The sequence below is a fragment of the Cydia strobilella genome, chromosome Z (assembly GCF_947568885.1).
Source record: "Cydia strobilella chromosome Z, ilCydStro3.1, whole genome shotgun sequence".
Lineage (NCBI taxonomy): Eukaryota > Metazoa > Arthropoda > Insecta > Lepidoptera > Tortricidae > Cydia > Cydia strobilella.
Window position 1 is genome coordinate 20,944,015 of NC_086068.1, and position 22,031 is coordinate 20,966,045.

Consider the following 22,031-nt stretch of genomic DNA (forward strand, 5'->3'; position numbering starts at 1 on the left):
AGTGCGGAGGGATGAATTTTCAAAAACGCTGAAATGACTTTTCTAGTATTTTAATAATATGCCTTTATACAAAGTTTCAGACTTGAAACTTTGTGTAAGTTTCAGACTTGAAACTTTGTGTAAGTTTCAGACTTGAAACTTTGTATAAAGGCATATTATTAAAATACTAGAAAAGTCATTTCAGCGTTTTTGAAAATTCATCCCTTAAGGTGGTGAAAAAGGGGTAGAAAGTTTGTATGGAGGTCAAACATTTTTTAAGTGCGCGACTTGAATCTTTGCATAAAGGCATGTTATTAGAATACAAGAAAAGTGATTTCAGCGTGTTTAAAAATTCATCCCCTAAAGTGGTTAAAAAGGGGTTGAAATTTTGTCGTGGTCCTAATTTTATTTTAAGCTAGGTACTTGAAACTTCATAGAAATATATATAATTAAAAGAGAAAAAAACTTATTTCAGCATTATTGAAAATTCATCCCCCAAGGTGGTAAAAATGGGGTTGAAAGTTTGTATGGAGATCAAATATTTTTTTGAGTGCGGGAATTGAATCTTTGTATAAATACAAAAAAAGTAATTTAAGCGTTTTTAAATATTCATCCCCTAAAAGGGTTAAAAAGGGGTTCAAAGTGAATCTATTACAAACGCTTTGAAACTTCTTGGAAAGGCATTGTATAAGATCCCAAAAAAGTTATTTCAACGTTGTTAAAAATTCAACCCCTAAAGGGGTTAAAAAGGGGATGTAATTTTATATGTGGTACAAATTTTCTTTTAAGCTAGGAACTTGAAACTTGGTAAAAAAGGCATTATATTAAAATAGACGAAAATTGATTACTTACTTACTTACACCGTTTTTGAAAAGTTTGTATTAATAGTTTCGGGGGCGATTTTTTTTTAAATAGTGGACTTGTAAATCGTCTAAGAGGGTCGAGAGGGATTATATCGGGAACAAATTTTTTCAGTTAGGGTCTTGAAACTTCGTAGTTTGTTAAAGACAAATTTCATGCGTTGTATAATTATTAACAAATGATTAACCGTCCCTACTGATATCTTTTGCTGCATAATGTTCTATTATGCTCATGTATAATATATAACCACCAACATACAAATCCACACGTACGAAGTCGCGGGCAACAGCTAGTTTAACATACTCGCGTCGCGTCTAATATTTCCCTAAGGCCTCGATGTTATTTGTTAGAGACCTACAAGGTCAAATGACCTCGGTTCGAGTAAAAACCTGGTCAAGGTTTGGCTTCTAAAGTCATAGAGTTGTAGTTTTGTCGTTACTTTTTATGATAAACAATTTGATACTACTGGTACCACATCTGAGTTCCATTACAATTACAACTCATGACTACATTTTGAAGGAAGATAACAGATAACTTAGCAATACCAAAACTTGTAAACAATACCAATCTACAACAAAATCTTAAATGTTGCTTTCATTGCTTTCAGTAAATTTTTATTACGCTGAGGTTATTGCAGATACAATTATATTCTAGCTTCAATTTGATAAAATACCTGACGTGTATGGGCCCGCGTGTCAGTTTACCTATTCAAATTCATCCAGTTCATGTGAAGATTCGAAGGAATAAATAATCAAACAAATATAATTAATAGATAATATCTAGAGATATGCTGGTCCATTACCACCCGGCAGCTCCTGACCTTGGCAGGAAGGTACGGTCACAGTATTACAAATAATTCTTCCCTACAGTAGCGCGACGCCTTTGAAGTCGCACGATGCCGCCGCCAGTGTAGGTACTTACGCTGTCACATGCAAATATGCTAGGGTTGTCACAAATGGGAAATAAAACAATTGTGATTATTACTACTCTGATGTAATCATTTATTCATATGTACATTCAAAATAATTGTGATTATTACAAATAATCACCTACCTACATTTATACTTAGGTAGGAAGGTAATAGTATATATTAGTATATATTATAAATGAGAATGTCTGTCTGCCTGTCTTTCTGTCTGTGTGTTCCTTCTTCACGCTTAAACCGCTGAATCGATTTAGATGAAATTTGGCATAGAGATAGGTTGAGTCTCTGAGAAGGACATAGGATAGTTTTTATCCCGAAAATCATCCCTTAAGAAAGTAAAAAGCGGGGTGGAATTGTGATAATTAATGAAGTGCCTGCTAATTTGTGTGCATAATATGCTCAAATTGAATGATTGCTATGAGAATTTTTCCAGGCGCTATACTTACTTTAGCTGCTGTTACTAAGTCCACGCAGACGAAGTCGCGGGCAAAAGCTAGTACTTATATAAGATTCATTGGCAATTTTATAAATTTCATGAAGCCGCCGGTAGAAGTAGATGTACATACCTACCTACTTACCTAATAGGTAGGTAAATAACGCTGATTGTACCTCCTACTACATAATTTTGATAAAACTTCATGAGGTTTTTCTCGTCACGATCGAGTGCAAGTAGCCCTTAACTTAGTTAATACAAATAACTACATAATAGTAAGTAAGTAAGTAGGTAATTACTAGATGGTGTTTTGGTATTTAGTTCCAACTTATAAGTACACAAATGAAAAAAACCTACCTAGAGGTAGGTAGACCTCTCTCTACCTGTCGCGGGGATTTTTTCTGGGATTTCGATGTCGAATTACATCCGTACACAGAACAGTTTGTGCGCACCATTATAGAACATCTATAATTATTACTAATAATTATGTAGTGATGATAATTGAAGCAAAATCACGGCCGCGTCTGCCCTTCGCGCTCGGTACCACAATAGGCCAAGTAATAAGAAGGTATGAGGGAAATGCAAGGAACACAATTTTTAATTTCGTAGCTTTGTTTGGACTAGTTAGGAGATGAACATATCAAAAGTCCCCGGCCGTAACCCTGGTGCTGGGGGGAGGGAGGTTTGAAGGTTCCATTTTTCGGTTTTTCGATTATATCTCGGAAACTATGCGTCTGAGCGACTTGGCCACTTATACAAAATGAAAAGAGATTTAATTTGTTACAAGTTTTATTCAGTCAAGTTTTTCGATATCTTGTATAGTTTTTGAGATATCCGCTCTTGAAGGTTTATTTAGGGCTCTCATTTTTATCTTGATTATCTACATCAGTAAAGCTGCTAGGCCGGGTTTGGTAACGTTTTCGTATAAATCGGGGGTGCTGAATTCATTTATGATATCAACATTGACACCTTTCCAAAGTAAAAACATCACAAAAACATCTCTTCTTCTTCCTACCCTTATCCCACGTTATGTGGGGTCGGCACAACATGTTTTTCTCTTCCATTCTCCTCTATCTTTCGTCACCTCAGCACTCACTCCTTTCTTTCTCATATCCTCTTTCACACAATCCATCCATCGCTTTTTGGGTCTACCATACGCTCTCCGTCCATCAACATTCATCCCTAACATTCTTTTGCCTATATGGCATTCATCCTTCCTCATCACATGCCCATACCACGCTAACCTACTACTTCTTATCTTCTCCGTTACTGGTGCTACTTTCAAACTTCCCCTAATATACTCATTCTTAATCCGATCCTTCCTCGTCACTCCACACATCCATCTCAACATTCTCATTTCCGCTGCGTGCACTCTTCTTTCATCCGTCACTTTCGTCGCCCAGCATTCTGATCCATACATTACAACAGGTCTCACGATCGTCCTGTAAATTTTCCCCTTAAGTTTAAGAGGCATTCGTGGATCGCAAGTTGTTCCAGAGACCTGTCGCTATTTCATCCATCCCGCATTTATTCTATTTTTCACGTCACGGTCGATGCGTCCGTCGCTCTGGATCAATGACCCAAGGTACCGGAAGTCGGAGCAGACTGGTAGGGATACACCATCTAAGGCAATATGGGAAAAACTGGTTAGACCACCGAAATCGCAGAACATGTGCTCCGTTTTGGTTCTGCTTATTTTTAGTCCCACACTTTCCAGCTTTTCTTGCCATTTTACCAGCTTGCTCTGGACCTCAAGTGCATTATCTCCGACAAGAACAATGTCATCGGCAAACAGCATACACCAGGGTGCCTCCTCCTGTATGTTCGATGTCAGAGCATCCATAACCAGGAGGAACAAATACGGACTTAAAGCCGATCCCTGCTGTAAACCTACCGCCACATTGAACTTGTCGGTTACTCCAGCTTCAGACCTGACGTGAGTACTGGCTCTATCATACATCGCCTGAACAAGCCGCACATACTTCTCTGGCATTCCTTTCTCTCTCATAGACCACCACAGAACCTTACGGGGGACTCTATCGTATGCCTTTTCCAGGTCCACGAACACCATGTGCAAGTTCTTTTGCGCAAGTCTGTATTTTTCGCATCGCATAGTTGGCGAAGTGCAAATAGCTCCGTAGCTCCCCGTCCCGGCATAAACCCAAATTGGTTCTGTGTTACCTCACTTTCTTCTCTCATTCGTCTCGCTAACACTTTTTCCCATATCTTCATACTATGTGACATGAGCTTTATTCCTCGATAGTTGTTGCAATCCTGTACATCACCCTTATTCTTAAAAACGGGCTCCAGTGAACTGTTGCACCATTCCTCAGGGATTGCCTCTTCTTGCAACAACTTATTAAAGAATAAAGTCAGCCATTTCCATCCATCCGCTTTCAGAAACTTCCATACTTCCACAGGTATACCATCTGGCCCAACCGCTTTCCCATTCTTCATACCTTGCACTGCCATTTTTACTTCTTCTATAGTGATCTCTTTCACCATACCAATGTTATTTCTAGCATTTTCTAGCACTCCACTCCAATCATTCTCTTCGTTCATTAGTTTACTGAAGTAGTTCTTCCAGCGTTCTTGTATGTTCTTGTTATCCGTCAAAATCTTTACTGCTTCGTCTCTCATACATTTCATATGATTTATATCTCTTGCATTCCTCTCTCTCTCTCCTGCTATTCTGTAAAGGTCTTTTTGGCCTTGTGGGCTCTCAAGAAAATCGTACAATTTATCTTGTATCTTGGCCCTTGCTATTGCAACTGCTTTTTTAGCCTTCTTCTTACTTGTTAGATAAGCTGACCTCTTGATTTCTTTCTCTCTATCGTTACCCTCTTCCACACTTTTCCATTCTTTAAAAGCATTCTTCTTTTCTTTCAGAATCATTCGCACATCTTCATTCCACCACCATGTATCCCTATCAATCTTGCCTTTCCCTGTTGTTTCCCCAAAAACATCCCTCGCCATACTTCTTACACATACTGCCATTTCATTCCAGCAATCATTCACTCTCATCTCTGCCATATCACCCATTCCTACCATCTTATCGACTATTCTTTTTCTAAATTCTTCAGCTAACTCCCTGTCACTCAATCTATACCATTTCGTTCTAGGTGGGGGCTTCGAGTTCTTTTGCAAACGTTGTACTTTAAGATTTAAGTCTAGAATCAGTAACCTATGCTGGGAAACTAGGCTCTCACTGGGTACTACTTTGCAGTCCTTAGCCAAATGTATTTTACTCCTTCTCAGGAGAAAGTAATCAATTTGGGTAGAGTGTTGACCACTACGGTATGTGATAAGGTGTTGTTCTTTCTTTTGATAGTAGGTGTTCATTATGGCTAAGTCAAAGGCTAAGGCTGCTTCCAGTAGAGCTTCACCCTCTTGATTTCTGACTCCGTAACCACGGCCCCCATGCACTCTTTCATATCCGTCATTCATTCTTCCCACATGTCCATTAAAATCTCCTCCAATGTATATCTCCTCACATTCTGGTATTCCCATAATTTCCACATCCAAATCCCTATGAACATCACAAAAACATATAAACTTTAAACAAATAACTTTTTTTTAACTCCTCTTTATGCTTAAACCGCTGAACCGATTTAGTTGAAATTTGGTAAATAGGTGTTCTAAGTCCCGAGACAGGATATAATATAGTTTTTAACTCAAAAATCATACTTTGAAGGTGTGAAATTTGGTGTGAGGGGAATTCAGCTTCTTCGCCGAAGTGGAATTCCTGAGGTTAATACTGTTTAAATTTAGGTTTGAAGTCATGTATGGTATCAATATCAACTAAATCAAACATGTAGACCATCCCAAATATTATTTAAATAGGTTCAGCGGTTACTGATTCCCCATACAAATTTCCACCCCACTTTTCACACCCTTAAAAGATGATTTTGGTTATAAAAACTATCCTTTGTACTGTCCCGGGACTCAAACCATCTCTATACCCAATTTCAACGAAATCGGTTCGGCGGATTAAGCGTAAAGAGGAGTTTTATAAAAAATCATTTTTTTAATTTTGTTTTTACTTAGGAATGGTGTCAATGTTGATACCATCAATGAATTCAGCACCCCCGATTTATACGAAAACGATCCCAAACCCGGCCTAGCAGCTTCACTGATATAGATAATCAAGATAAAAATGAGAGCCCTAAATAAGCCTTGAAGAGAAAGATATCTCAAAAACTTGACTGAATAAAACTTGTAACAAATTAAATCTATTTTCATTTTGTATAAGTGACCAAGTTGCTCAGACGCATAGTTTCCGAGATATAATCGAAAAACCGAAAAATGGAATCTTCAAACCCCCCTCTCCCCCCCAGCACCAGGGTTATGGCCAGGGACTTTTGATATGTTTACCTCCTAACTAGTCCAAACAAAGCTACGAAGTCAAAAATTGTGTTCCAAGCATTTCCCCTCTATACCTTTTTTTGAGTATTTATTTCCTGGCCTACAAACTAAGCGTGTTTGTGGTACGTGGCCCGCGCCGCCCGCCTCCCCGCGGGTTCCCCTCCGTTGCTCTGCGTGCGTAAGTACATTCGTCGCGCTACTGTAGGGATTATTGTAATACTGTGGTACGGTACGGTCATGTAGTATTAAATAGAATCGCCAAGAATGGCTCTACCGGTAGATATCTCAGTGGTCGAGATGTTGCTTAAAGATGTCTGAGATTTCGACCCAGAAAAAACGTCTCATTCTTTTGGAATTGAAACATTTTGGAGTCGGTTAAAAACAAAACTAATTGTTGAAATTAGGCACAGTCAAAGTGACATTCGGGTGTCCACGGCAGCTGCATACTGTTGCGACATTACCGCGACACCGGTGATGCCGCCGCTGTATCTGTTCAAATTCACTTGATATAAGTTTTATGAAAAAAAAACCGACTTCAATGGGGGATGCCGTTGAAAGGTCACTTATTGTTGATGGTGCACTCCAGACAATGAAATGAAAAAGACAGCATCTTTTGCCTAACTAAAAGGATGTAAAACCACCCACTTTTCTAGTAGCATTTCGTTTCTGTAAGGGTCACAGTTCTAACCTAACCTAACCCAATGTTCTGATAGCATTTCGTTTCTATAAGGGTCAGAGTTCTAACCTAACCTAACCCACTTCTCTGATAGCATTTCGGTTCTGCGAGGATCGCAGTTCAAAAAAAAGTCCAGGTCCAAGTTAGGGTCTGGGTCCATAAAGAAGAGATTAAATCGCTAAACGTGAACTATATGTCGTTGAAGAGTTCAACTCTGATCATCATCAGCAGTTCCACTTCATCAAATGTCACTTTTTTTATGTAAATGCTTGATTTGTTGATGAAAATACTAAAATCACTGTATGTATGCCTTTAACATTTGAGGAGTTCCCTCGATTCCCCGTCCCCGTCATCAGAACTGCGTTTTGACAAAAACGGGACCAATCTGTATGTATATACTTACAATCAAAAAAAGAATTTTCAAAATCGGTCCAGAAATGACGGAGTTATGGAGTAACAAACATAAAAAAAACATACAACCGAATTGAAAACCTCCTCCTTTTGAAATCTTGAAGTCGATTAAAAGGCAACGCAGTTCTTCTACTAAAAAATAAGTTTTGAGATGTAATGTGAAACCAAGTCGGTTATTTTAGTCAGTGCCAGAGGGTGTTAAAACCGTAACAATATTAGATACCTTTATTTTTTTAATACATATAATGACTTGGCAATCGCCAATCGATATTTGAACTCGTATGTGTATTGCTCAAACTGCATACCTATCATTAGGGCTAGCGTTCAATTAGGATTATTTTACTCGTAAGTAGTTGACGAATTATCCTTATCACTAGACTAATAATTATCCTTATGTCACTATGTAGCCGTGCAATTGCCAAGTCATTATATGTATTAAAAAAATAAAGGTATCTAATATTGTTACGGTTTTAACACCCCCTGGCACTGACTAAAATAACCGACTTGGTTTCACATTACATCTCAAAACTTTTTTTTAGTAGAAGAACCACGTTGCGAGACTCATCTTTTTAACCGACTTCAAGATTTCAAAAGGAGGAAGTTCTCAATTCGGTTGTGTTTTTTTATGTTTGTTACTCCATAACTCCGTCATTTCTGGACCGATTTTGAAAATTCTTTTTTTTTATTGTAAGTATATACATCCAGATTGGTCCCGTTTTTGTCAAAACGCAGTCGTATACAAAGGAAAAAATCTAAAAACTGAAAATGTATGACAATTGACCGCGCGTCAGCGAGGGTCTCCTTTCCAGCTTGGGCAAAACTGCTTTGATGATGAATACACTAGTAATTTCTATACAAAAAGTAATGATATCAACAAAAACATAAATGTGAAATGAGAGCCAAGTTCAATGTTAAGAATATGTGTCGTTGTTGACTCGCCGACAAAAGAATTGAGATCTATATAGGTGCCAAGTTCTATGCTGTGTAGAAAAGGCTAGTTTTTATTTGTTTTTATATTTGTCTATGTTACTATTCTAAAATTAGGTTTGTTGGTAAAAAAAAAGTTCAGGATTTTCTACACAATTTGAACATGGCACCCATATGATAGATCTCAATTTTATTCTTTTGTCAGCGAGTCAACAACGACAAATAGTATTCTTAATATTGAACTTGGCTCTCTCTCTCATTTATGTTTTTGATTGGATCTTTTTATCATCATGTGCCAGAAGTTTCTGAGAATACATTAAAATTTAATTATCAGAACTAAAAAATCTGTGCAAAAAAAAGAATAAAAAATTAAATTGTTATTTTTTTTTCCTTCAAAAAACCAACACACTGAAAAGCACAAAATATATTTTTATAACCCCCCCCCCCCCACTATCCTTGTCCAGTCCCTATCCCGTCGTAAAGCAAATTTCTGCCATAAAGTAATTAATACCTAATAATAAGCAAAATAACCGATACCTCTCAGCAATAGCCCAATCTTTTGACAAGCCAAACTTCAATCTATAAACCGATATACTGTTCACTTTTTCTACAATAGTCCCAATGCCTGCTGCAACCGGTTCATGGGTGTCTATTGTTGCACCTGTGAACGGGTTCCAGCAGGCATTCTACATGACATTAAAGCTCTCCAAGGGGCCTCTACGTATTGGATCTATATCCCCACGCAAGCCTATCAAAAGACCGGGATTTATAGGCCCGTGAAATCCAGAAGCAAAATAATAACCACCCGGGTAATTACTTAGTTTTTGAAGGCGGTACCAAACATACCAGTCCCACACCCAATTTTCAAACAATCCATGTTTACTCAAACCTTCTCCAGAATGTAACAAACACTTTTCTGAAAACCGCATCAAAATCGGTTTAGCCAAACGCGAGATAATGGCGGACAAACATACATACATACATATATACAAACCGAGAACCTCCTTTTTTAAGGCGGTAAAAAATAGTAATCGTTAGAACAGGTGCAGCGTGCAGTTAATAAATACAGCGAACGCCCTTACACACGCAAACACAGGTAAGGCCTTCGATTACATCAGCTCAGTGTGTTTGATAAGTTGAACGGCGAAGAGATCCATTTCCGAATCCACTGATTATGAAAAATAGTAATCGTTAGAACAGGTGCAGCGTGCAGTTAATAAATACAGCGAACGCCCTTACACACGCAAACACAGGTAAGGCCTTCCATTACATCAGCTCAGCGTGTTTGATAAGTTGAACGGCGAAGAGATCCATTTTCGAATCCACTGATTATGAAAAATAGTAATCGTTAGAACAGGTGCAGCGTGCAGTTAATAAATACAGCGAACGCCATTACACACGCAAACACAGGTAAGGCCTTCCATTACATCAGCTCAGCGTGTTTGATAAGTTGAACGGCGAAGAGATCCATTTTCGAATCTACTGATTATGAAAAATAGTAATCGTTAGAACAGGTGCAGCGTGCAGTTAATAAATACAGCGAACGCCCTTACACACGCAAACACAGGTAAGGCCTTCCATTACATCAGCTCAGCGTGTTTGATAAGTTGAACGGCGAAGAGATCCATTTTCGAATCCACTGATTATGAAAAATAGTAATCGTTAGAACAGGTGCAGCGTGCAGTTAATAAATACAGCGAAAGCCCTTACACACGCAAACACAGGTAAGGCCTTCCATTACATCAGCTCAGCGTGTTTGATAAGTTGAACGGCGAAGAGATCCATTTCCGAATCCACTGATTATGAAAAATTTGTGTGGATACAATTTGAAATATTTCAAAACCCTTTCATTTAATGTCAGTAGATACCGGTCAGTCTGTTTAAATATAAAGCTGGAGGAAAGCCAACGCGCCACATGCGGCACTGCGCCGTGTTCTCGTCAAAATTATAATTAGGAAATTTATATTTACCGACTTGCTCAATTTGACCGTAGTGGAGTGCGACTTCACTTGCTGACTAATCAAGTGATCACACGCCAGACTTTTTTATTTATATTATTATGTATATAGCTGTAGTGTAGGTAGGGTAGGACGGGGACGTTTGAAAAACTTTATGTTTAACCGCCTGTAACTATTTTATTTTTACAGTTAGAAGGGTACTATGTACCTGTATTATTAAAGATTATTAATTATTAGATTATTAATTTAGTTTTTAAATAAAATATGTTTGAAAACCTATCGCCCATGGTTACGTAATGATCCCTATTAAAGAGAATGTGGAAGATTAGTTCAATTGACCCTATAGGTGTTCCGTGTGTTAATTGAAACTATGTGGGGAGGTCTGAAACATCTTAATATATTCGTCAAAATGAAAAATAATTTGTTATTTCTAATCTTTTTTAAATAACTATCACGGTATTAAATGAGATCAACTTAAGTTCGCAAAAAAATTACAAACATTTCACAATTTATCTGCGTCTGATCTTGATCAAAGAAAGTGATGCAAAAAAATTGTTGTGAAATTACCTTATACATATGAAACGTGTTTTAATGCAACAACTACAAGGAAATTTAGTAGAAATACATAAGTAATTGTGTTTCATACAAAAGTCAAAAGTTTCAATTATAACAATGTTTCAATCATGACCATAATAAAGTCACTGTCACTACCTTTTTTACGAAGCATGTATTATTTAAAAAAAAAGAAGTCTAAATATCAATAATCAACTATTTGTAAGACTTGTGAAAAACGCGGTGACGTTTGAAACATGTGACGCGATACGCATAGCCTGAGTAGGTATTGCGTCACATGCATAGGTATTGTAATTTTCAAGAAATTTGTTTTGTTGTGTCAATCATAACGTGTTTCAGTTGTCCCCGTCCTACCCTACCTACATAAATAGATTGTCTTCTAACACCAACCTTTGGTTAATCGCTAAAGGTGAAGCATATCACTGATTGCAAATTAAATCAAACATTACTATTCAAATTTTAATATTAAACATCTCTGGCGACTTACAAACGACGCTTTAACTCAACATTCGGCCCGATTCGAACAATGCTTATAAGAAATCACAGCGATACGATATCGATCTGTCAATGTCAAAAGTGAAATTTTATCAACTATAAAAAACGTCACGACACTGACAGATCGGTATCGTACCGCTGTAACTTCTTAGAAGCATTGTTCGAATTGGGCCGATTGCCGCGACAGCGCTATATGTGGTGAGACGTACTATAATATCAAAGAGAATAGAGTGTATAGAGATAGAGGGTTATTGTCGTAGTACATTTTGTAGCCACAGTAAATTTACTGCCATCTTTCGACACTGGATTAAAACTGAAAATGAATAAAAATATCAAAAAAATTATATTCCTACTTGTATGTAATATGGATAAATTTTTATTTTTTTTTATTTTTTATAAAACGCCTTATGACTAACCCATGTTATTTCACTAAATGTATTAAAATTGTTAAATATCAAACGGTGTCGCCAACGCCATCTACACGAGTATAGGCCAAAGGTATGGCGCCATTTATTCGAGCATACATTTTTCTTTATTTTCCGAGGCACGCTTTTTTCTTACTTACTTTACTTATCTTATACGGAGCTGCATATACTAGCTGTTGCCCGCGACTTCGTACGTGTGGATTTGTATGTTGGTGGTTATATAAGTCTTTTACATATATAGATAGATAAAGCGTTTATTTGTTTGCTGCAAATACACACAATTTAGAAATATCGGCAAACAGAAGAATACACAATTAAGAAAATACACAATCGATTAAAACAAAATACAAAATCTTATAAATATTAGTGACATATTATAACACCAACAGGAATAGGGGAAAGACTTGCACTGTGTGCATTGCAGCAACAGCAAAAGGGTGCCGGCTCAGCTGTACGCTTCACTCTTTCGAGCAAGGCACTAACGGAACCCAGATCACGTGAAGTGTGATGTAAAAGTGTGTATGAAGTGGTGGTGGTGGTGTATATATATATATATACCGTACCGTACCATACCATACCATAAAAAAATGTTATAAAAGTATGAAGTTCATGGCCTTCACTAAATTAAAAAGCTACATTGTTTCACTGCCTGGAGTGAGGAAAGTCGCACTTTCCTCACTCCAGGGAGTGACGAAAGTAGGCTTGTTCGAGCTGCTGAGGTGAAAAAGTTATTACAACGTTCTTACAAATTTAACCCCTAAGGGGGTTAAAAAGGGGATGTAAGTTTATATGTGGTACAAGTTTTCTTTTAAAGTAGGAGCTTGAAACTTGGTAAGGGCATTATAATAAAAATAGACGAAAACTGAATTCACCGTTTTTGAAGTTTGTATTAATAAAGTTTGGATCGGGAGCGAACATTTTTTTTAAAATAAGTAGTGGACTTGAAAATCTTCTAAGAGGGTTGTGTGGGTATTGAGAACATTTTTTTTTAGTTTTTTAGTTAGTAGTTCGTGAAAGACAAATTTCATGCATTGTATTATTAGCTAATTATATAATTCATGAAATTGGTCTTTCTTTGGTGAAACAATGTAGCTTTTTAATTTAGTGAAGGCCATGAACTTCATACTTTTATAACATTTTTTTTTATGGTATGGTATGGTACGGTACGGTACGATACGATACGATACGATACGATACGATACGATACCATACCATACCATACCATACCAAACCATACCATACCATACCATACCATACCAAACCATACCATACCATAACCATACCATACCATACCATACCATACCATACCATACCATACCATACCATACCATACCATACCATACCATACCATACCATACCATACCATACCATACCATACCATAATACCATACCGTACCGTACCATACCATACCATACCATACCATACCGTACCATACCATACCATACCATACCATACCATACCGTACCATACCATAGCACCATACCATACCATAACATACCAAACCATACCATACCATACCATACTATAACCATACCATACCATACCGTACCATACCATACCATACCATACCGTACCATACCGTACCATACCATACCATACCATACCATACCATACCATACCATACCATACCATACCATACCGTACCGTACCATACCATACCATACCATACCATAGCATACCATGCCATACCATACCATACCATACCATACCATACCATTATTTTTTTTTAATAAAACTATGAAGTGGCAGTTCATGGCCTTCACTAAATTAAAAACCTACTTTGTTTCACTCCCTGGAGTGAGGAAATCGCACTTTCCTCACTCCAGGGAGTGACGAAAGTAGGCTTGTTCGAGCTGCTGAGGTGAAAAATACATTGTTTTAATTGTGTAATGTACGGAACCCTTGGAACGCGAGTCCGACTCGCACTTGGCCGGTTTTTGTTAAATGTTTAGGTAAGTAAAACATAGGTTAGTACCTAGGTATACAGATGTGTATTTCCAAAAAGTTGGAAAAGTTCTCAGAAATTTTAGGAAAATCTCGCAATTTTGCAAACTTTCCCACATTAGTAGATCGGTAGGTATAATGAGCTATGATAAAAATAGTGCACACGATGCTTTTAAATAATTGAGTCTCGTCCCAGCTGCAAGCAGCACTGAGCACGTCGCGTCGCGATATCGATCTGCTTGGTGGCTAAGTTGCATGTCAAGGTGAGGTACTTTTAGTAATCTAATCGAAATGTACCTTTGCTAAGGCCTCTGAATTACCCACATTTCGCCCTGTGCGTTTACTTCATTTAAAACGCATTAGTGTTATTTGTAAGACAAATCATTACTGTAAAAAACCGGCCAAGTACGAGTCGGACTCGCGCACGAAGGGTTCCGTATCATTACGCAAAAACGGCAAAAAAATCACGTTTGTTGTATGGGAGCCCCCTTAAATATTTATTTTATTCTGTTTTTAGTACCTATTTGTCGTTATAGCGGGCAACAGAAATAGATCATCTGTGAAAATTTCGACTGTCTAGCTATCACGGTTCATGAGATACAGCCTGGGGACAGACGGACAGACAGACAGCGGAATCTTAGTAATATGGTCCCGTTTTTAGGGTTCCGTAACCAAAACCCTAAAAATGGTAACTGCGGCGAGTAAAGCAGTCTTCTCAAATTCATTTCATTAGATGCTACATAACTAAAAAGAACACTAAGCCACACAGATCGATCCACCTGATCAGTTCACCATTACTAAATATTATGTACTAACAAGTACTGGCTTTATAACTTATATGCACAATTGCACACTAGCGACACGCCCCGGCTTCGTAAGGGCATAGAGAAATATAAGTAAGGGAATAGTGGTAACTCCATACTCCATACCTCAGTTTTCTTACCGAAACGCTAGTTATTTTGTAGTCGATACTCAGAATAATGACTAAAGCAAAGAAGCCGGGCAAAAATAAAAGCTTGGTAAAAGATATCGTATTCACAACACGTTATTACTTTTTGTCTATGAGTAAGTTCTTTCGTTTTTTTCAGTATTGTCATAAGATAAACTGAGGGAAATGTCAAATGGTCCTATGTGGTTCTATAATATAATCCAGCCAAATAAAATATATGTTCGTTATTTCACAGGTAGGTGACAACTGTAACAACTTGACATAGTCGTATTATTTTAGTTGAAATATTCCGGGATGTTTCAGCGATCATCTTGGTTTATTTTAATTATATTGTTGCTACTCCTGAAAGATTGTTGGAAAACGTGCTGAGTTTTTATTTGTAATGGTGTGATAATGTCTTGTGTGATCGAGGGCTGTAAATCGCAAACAGGAAGAAAAGAAAATACGCACTAACCGATAACCTTTAATCGGTGAGTTTTGTTCAATTTTGAAGAAATTAATTTATAGGACCTGACCCTAAACATAGAAATCGATATGTTGTTTGTGTAATTATTACTTGCATTCAAGTCTATATAGATTTTTGCATATATTTTCGAACTTTTCTGCTAAGTATGAAAGGTTATATTTTTGGCATAGTGATGTATCGACCTCAGATCAATAACCTATCGACGTTTACAGCTTTCTTATAGTTTGGCCCAGGACTGTCTCATTTTAATTGATGAGTACAGTCAAGGGCATAAATATATATACATTCCCAAAGTCCCAAAAATATATGTACGCTCAGACAATAAAATCGTGTTCACCTATTTTTAAGCCATTTGTCTGGATCGATATTTTTGCCTTCGACTGTACCTATAGTTTTCTTTGTTCTTACTTACTGACAGATTGTGTTTGCCAGACTATAGTATATACTAAAAACCGGTCAAGTGCGGGTCGGATGCGCGCACCAAGGGGACCGTACTTTTTAGTATTTGTTGTTATAGCGGCAACAGAAATACATCATCTGTGAAAATTTCAACTGTCTAGCTATCACGGTTCATGAGATACAGCCTGGTGACAGACAGACGGACAGCGAAGTATTACCCCAGTAGCATTTATACGTCATTATGACGTCAGTGACGTCATTATGATGTAATAATGCCGTCATTATGACGTCGCTGACGTCATTTTGCTACCTGGGTAGTAATAGGGTCCCGTTTTTACCCTTTGGGTACGGAACCCTAATAAAAAAGACATTAATGATCATTTATGAATGTTCCTTTTATTAATATTGTTGGTCACAAAACTCAACTTTTTATTTCAGATTTCCAAAGGACGAGGAATAGGGGATATTACTGCAATGTTCTGCCACCAGAGTGCAGCACTAGCTTTTTTAGTGCACCGTAGAGTAACTTATTCATACTGTACCTTTAACAGGTTTTTGACAAGTTTTCAGGGGACCTACCGGAAAACTCGAATCCGAAATTTCGTTATCTAGCTGCCTCTTTATCGCTCGAATACGCAAGAGTGACAGAGATGTTAGATAACGAAAGTTCGATTTTCTTGTTTCGCGATAGACCCTCAGATTGTGATAGTGGCGCCACCTACGCCGAGTTTCGCGTAATGTTCCCTATTATTAAATTTAAAAAAAATATTACACGAACGTTTTTTTTTTTTCATTTCCTATTTGGTACATGACTAGAAACTATACTTAGTCTTTTAGCATTAGAAAAAACGGTAAACCATTTCCACGTGTCTTTTTATTGACTAGTTTTATTATTAATATATTTTACTTATGAAAGCAAAATTATGTTAATGATCGTATATTATATTTGTTGTGACTTATTTTCAAAGTGTTTTTCGATAAAACGACACGTTAAGATCGCTCGCCTTCTTTCTAATGATAAAAAAACGAGAGATATAGTTAGACGGTTCTGAGTGGTAGACTGCAAATGAGATAAAAGCTATATTAGGTACATGCATTAATCCTCATATCAGGCAGCTCTTTGATTCCAAGGATTGCATAATTTTTATACTTTTTAATGATTTTTAGAATATGAAAATTATAAAAAGTATAAAAGTTATGCAATCCTTGTATTCAACGAGCCGCCTGCTACAGATTTCTTGAAATTGCCGCGTTTTTTCAGGTTCAACTTTCATTATTATTCTTTCATTATCATTATTATTATTAATTTCGTGATTATTCTTTTACACGGCACATAAACTTATGCATATTTTATCGATATAAAAAGTCGACACAGTTACATCCCTAGCAAATTATCAAACTTATGACACCGTACGTAAATGAGAAATAACAAGCATATATGCATCTCTTTTCGGCACATTATCTAATTCGTAAGGAAGTAAAGTACGGATATACATATTTGCGAAGCATTTTTGCCCGACTTCTATGCTTTAGTCATTATTCTGAGAGTCGATATCAGGCGTCAGGTAGCGGAATTTATCAGTACTGCTAGTGGACAATAGATGTCGCGACGAGCGAAATGTTTAATGCTCAACTATTTTATAATATTAATTATTATTAATCCGGTTTTCCACTCCTTCTGCTCGTAATATTAGTTGTAAATTGTTTTAGCAGTACATTTTTAGTCAGTAGCGACACTTGTGACATCTGGTTTCAAGTAGCGGTAATGATAAATCCACTACTTGACACTAGATGCCGACTACGGAATAACTCGGGTTTTGGCAAGAAAACTGATGTATGGAGTTATCACTTTTTCCTTACTTATATTCTCTATGGCACGGGTTAACAAATTATACCTACACCTAAACCTTTCTCAAGAATGACTATTGATAGGTGTAAACCGCATGAAAATCCGTTCAGTAGTTTTTGAGTTAATCGCGAACATACAAACAGACAGACGCGTCGGGGATGTTTTATAAGGTGTAGTGATGGGCTGATGGGTACCTATGGAGATTTATTAAGCGTTTTTGCTAATGACCAGGGACGAACCCAAATCAGTATTTTTCCTTTACCAAAGAGAATTAAGTAGACAGAGTGCTCACTCCATAATATATACATCATTTTGTTACCAAAAAGACTATTATTATTTTCGTAGTGGACATCTAGTGTAAAGGAGCGGAATTATCAGTACTGCTACTCGACAAATGTTTCGTGAAATCAAAGCCGTGCTTCAGGATAACTGAGCACGGACACGAACCAATCGATGTGTGTTAAAAAGCTGCAAGAGAGCAGCGCTCAGACGAATGGTCAAGTGTTTTAAAGAGCTACTCGATGGACCGAAATTTGAGCTCGGTCTTTGGCCTCGCACGGAAACGCGTCTCTCTGGGACACTTTGAAGTTAAAATTTATCAAATAAAGTATTTTTTGTAAACTAATATTAGTATATAATAAAATATAACTATTTCCCATGTAAAATATAATACATTGCATTCGTATTAATTAAATACGGGGCCCGATAAGTTCCTATCTCTGCCAATGGACTAATGACAATAGGGTGAGTTGTTCATCAGTTAACCACCTTTTTTCGAGCTGTCACATCTCGTAAATTTTCAATTAAAATAAATTATTGCGAACATTAATCGATAGACTATTTAATTGGGTACAAATTTGCATTCAAGAAATTTTAATTTTCCTTATAGGTTTGACAGTATTGTTATTTTAGAAAAAAAATGGAATTAGGCTAATAGTGTCCACCCTATAGGACAGTATTAACCAGGGGGGTGTTCTATATTTAACCAAGTTGTACACATTTGTGACGTTTTCAACCAAATGGTACCACATTGTCGCTTGTCGATAAGGTTGATTTCAAATTAAAGCTATATGGAAATAGCGCCTTATTGACAACCGACAATAAGTACCTACCCTTTTGGATGAAAATGGCACATTTAATCACTAATTTTAATGTTTTTAATTATTTAAAAATAATAAGCCCCACAAATTTAAGAACACAGTTTTCATTAATTACAAAGACATATAATACAAAAAAGGTAATTATTTTTACTCATATATTATCCTTAAAACACACAACATTTTGTAACATGGCTATAAACCGTAAAAATTACAAGTTTCTAACATATGATAAGTCGAATTACTATGTAATTATCATGGTGGGGACATCTGTTTATTTAATGTAACTACATATAGTTTGTCAAAGGACTGTCTCATTTCAAACATAGACAGAAATAATTATACTATCTTTGTCCTACACTAGTTCTAGCACCCAAAAGAAAAGGACAAGTATAGCTTTTTTTGTACTTATTTACTGACATAACTGATTTCTTTTACAAGATAGGTACTTTCTCGTGCTTCTGTATAAAGATGTCCATACTATCCATACTAATATTATAAATGCGAAAGTCTGTCTGTTTGTCTGTCTGACTGTCTTTCTGTGTGTTACCTCTTCACACTTAAACCGCTGAATTGGCAATTTGGCATAGAGATAGGTTGAGTCCCTGAGAAGGACGTAGGATAGTTTTTATCCCGAAAATCATCCCTTAAGAAAGTAAAAAGCGGGGTGGAATTGAGATAATTAATGAAGTGCCTGCTGATTTGTATGCATAATATGCTCAAATTTAGATTGCTATGAGAATTTTTCCAGGCGCTATTCTTAAGAACTAGCTGCGGTTACTAAGTCCACGCAGACGAAGTCGCGGGCAAAAGCTATTGTTTAATAAAAATGGAAAATATAGGTCTAGACTAAGAGAAGAAACTGTACGTAACAATATTTTTTGTATGACCGTTTGTTTCATATTTCAATAAATATGTCATCTTGTGATACATTATCGATTAAGAACATCTGTAATTTTACCAATGTGAAAGCAATATAGTACATCTCGATGCTAGTGAGGAACGTATGTCATTACCTCACGAGTACCGAGATATCTTGGCACGAGCCGTAGGCGAGTGGCAAGACTCGGAACGAGTGAATAATGACATTTCCGCACGTGTATCGAACGACGTTTTTTAATACAGTTGCGAAAAAAAAGGAAAAACAACAAGTAAGGAATTCGAAACTTTTAGGTATATTAGTCATACTTGTTATGGCCATTTTTTGCCCGGATGCTTCACTTCATGATAAGAGCAAGCCGCTTTGCACCGTGCTAGAAGGGACCAAACTGAGTGATTTGACCTGCAGCAGCGCAAGTTTCACCCCTTAGGAACAGAGATGGCGCCACTTCTTTAAAAAATATTTCAAAAAATTCTACAAGCTAAACCAATAAACTGATTTAAATGTTTAATATCTCAAATGAAAGCTCATTATATACATTACTTTTAAAAAAATACTCAAAAAATATATACTGAATACTTTTGACAAAAAACGGCATCTAAATTTTTTTTTTTACTCGATTGATAGTTTTTACTTGATTTCTCAAAACAAATGTATGGAACATGAATCATTTAATGCATGTATATATTACTGCATAAATAACAAATATTATACAAAAAACCCGACACCGATACCTTTCATACTTCACGACATATGAAAGTTTGAATTCGAGTCTAAATTTCTTCAAAATATATTTCAAAAAATTCTACAAGCTAAACTATTTGACCGATTTCAATGTTTAATATCCTAAATAAAAGCTCATTATATACATTACTTATAAAAAAAGACTCAAAAAACATATACTGAATACTTTTGGCAAAATACGCCATCTTAATTTTTTTTTCTTACTCGATTGATAGTTTTTACTTGATTTCTTAAGAAAAAATTATGGAACATGAATAGTTTAATAAATGTATATATATAAATATAGTACTGAGTATATAAAACGTATTACAAAAAACCAGACACCGATACATTTCATTCTTTACGAAATATTTATGTTCAACTATGCACGCTCTTACAAATAGCTATATATCGTTATTTACGATTATTTGTGTATCTTATATTTATAAAAACTATCGAGTGTTGCCTTTGGAAACTTAAAACATTCTTGCAGTAAGAAAAAACGCCTCTTCTTTGACAGGTGTTCCGTTCCATTCAGACAACTTATTAAGAACGGTTTTTAACATTAAAAAATAAACGTGTTATAATGTGGTTATAATACTTATAATGATGAAGAGGTATGTAATAAAATATGAAATATGCATATTTTTCGTATTCTTACATTAACAGTAGGTTTTTATGTTGATTACGACGTTTAAAGGAAACTAATATTAACACTCATCAATAAGTAGTCATGAATTGGAACAAGTATAAATTTAAAAAAATTGGAAAAGTAAAAAGCACTAGTTCGCGAAAACCAACTTTCCGCACGCTAAACAGCCACGAAAAGTAGCACTTCTTGGGCAACTGTATTAAAAAATATATTATATAGGTAATAAAACAAATTGGTTTGGCTATAGTTTCCATATATTACTTATATTATATATATAAGTTTTGCTATGACTGCAGCTTATTTTTCATGAAAAATAACATTTACATTAACGTTTTAATATGACTAGCCATGGCCAAATGTTCGACATCAGATTTTGGTTATATGATCGACACCCTCTCCGTACATAAGACGTACCGTAAATAGCCTTGGGGTAGCTAGGTAAAAATGTTAATATAATTTGCTAGGTAAAAAAGTAAATACAAGTAGGTATTACCAAAGAGGATATAATATTATAGAGCGGTACTGTCATAGTAAATTTTGTAACCACAGTAAATTCACTGCCATCTATCGACACACTTTAAAACTAAAAAATGAAGATTTATAAAAATACGATAAAATGTATTTAAATATGGATAAATGATTTTTTTTATTTGGATTAATTATTTTTATTATTTTGACCCATGTTCTTTCACTGACATGCGTTAAAATAGTCAGTGGGCCCCTTTAGATGTTAACTGTTATAGAGAGCGTTAAAATTGTTAAATAACAAACAAAACCGTCAACGACCTCTATACGAGAGTAGGCCAAAGGTAGTAGCGCCATCTGATCGAGAGTCAAATTTTCGTGGTTTTCGAGGCACGTTTTTTTCCTTAGACTGTATCCATCTATTACGGAGTTATATCTATCTTTGGTATTACTTATACTTGCTTTTACTCGTAACTCTCGGAAGACCCTGCTTGAATCGACCTAATCCAATCATATTTTATATCTGTAGTTTTAAAACTATATGTCAAATTGCACATGTCCAAGTAGGTAGAATAAAT

At 36.2% G+C, this 22,031-nt stretch overlaps 1 protein-coding gene across 1 annotated transcript; it reads right to left on the minus strand.

The window, feature by feature from the left end:
• Positions 1-4,202: 4,202 nt before the first annotated feature.
• On the minus strand, positions 4,203-5,708 carry LOC134753703 (uncharacterized). The gene has a single exon (XM_063689640.1). The coding sequence runs from the start codon at positions 5,706-5,708 to the stop codon at positions 4,203-4,205; it is 1,506 nt and encodes a 501-aa protein (XP_063545710.1).
• Positions 5,709-22,031: the final 16,323 nt, after the last annotated feature.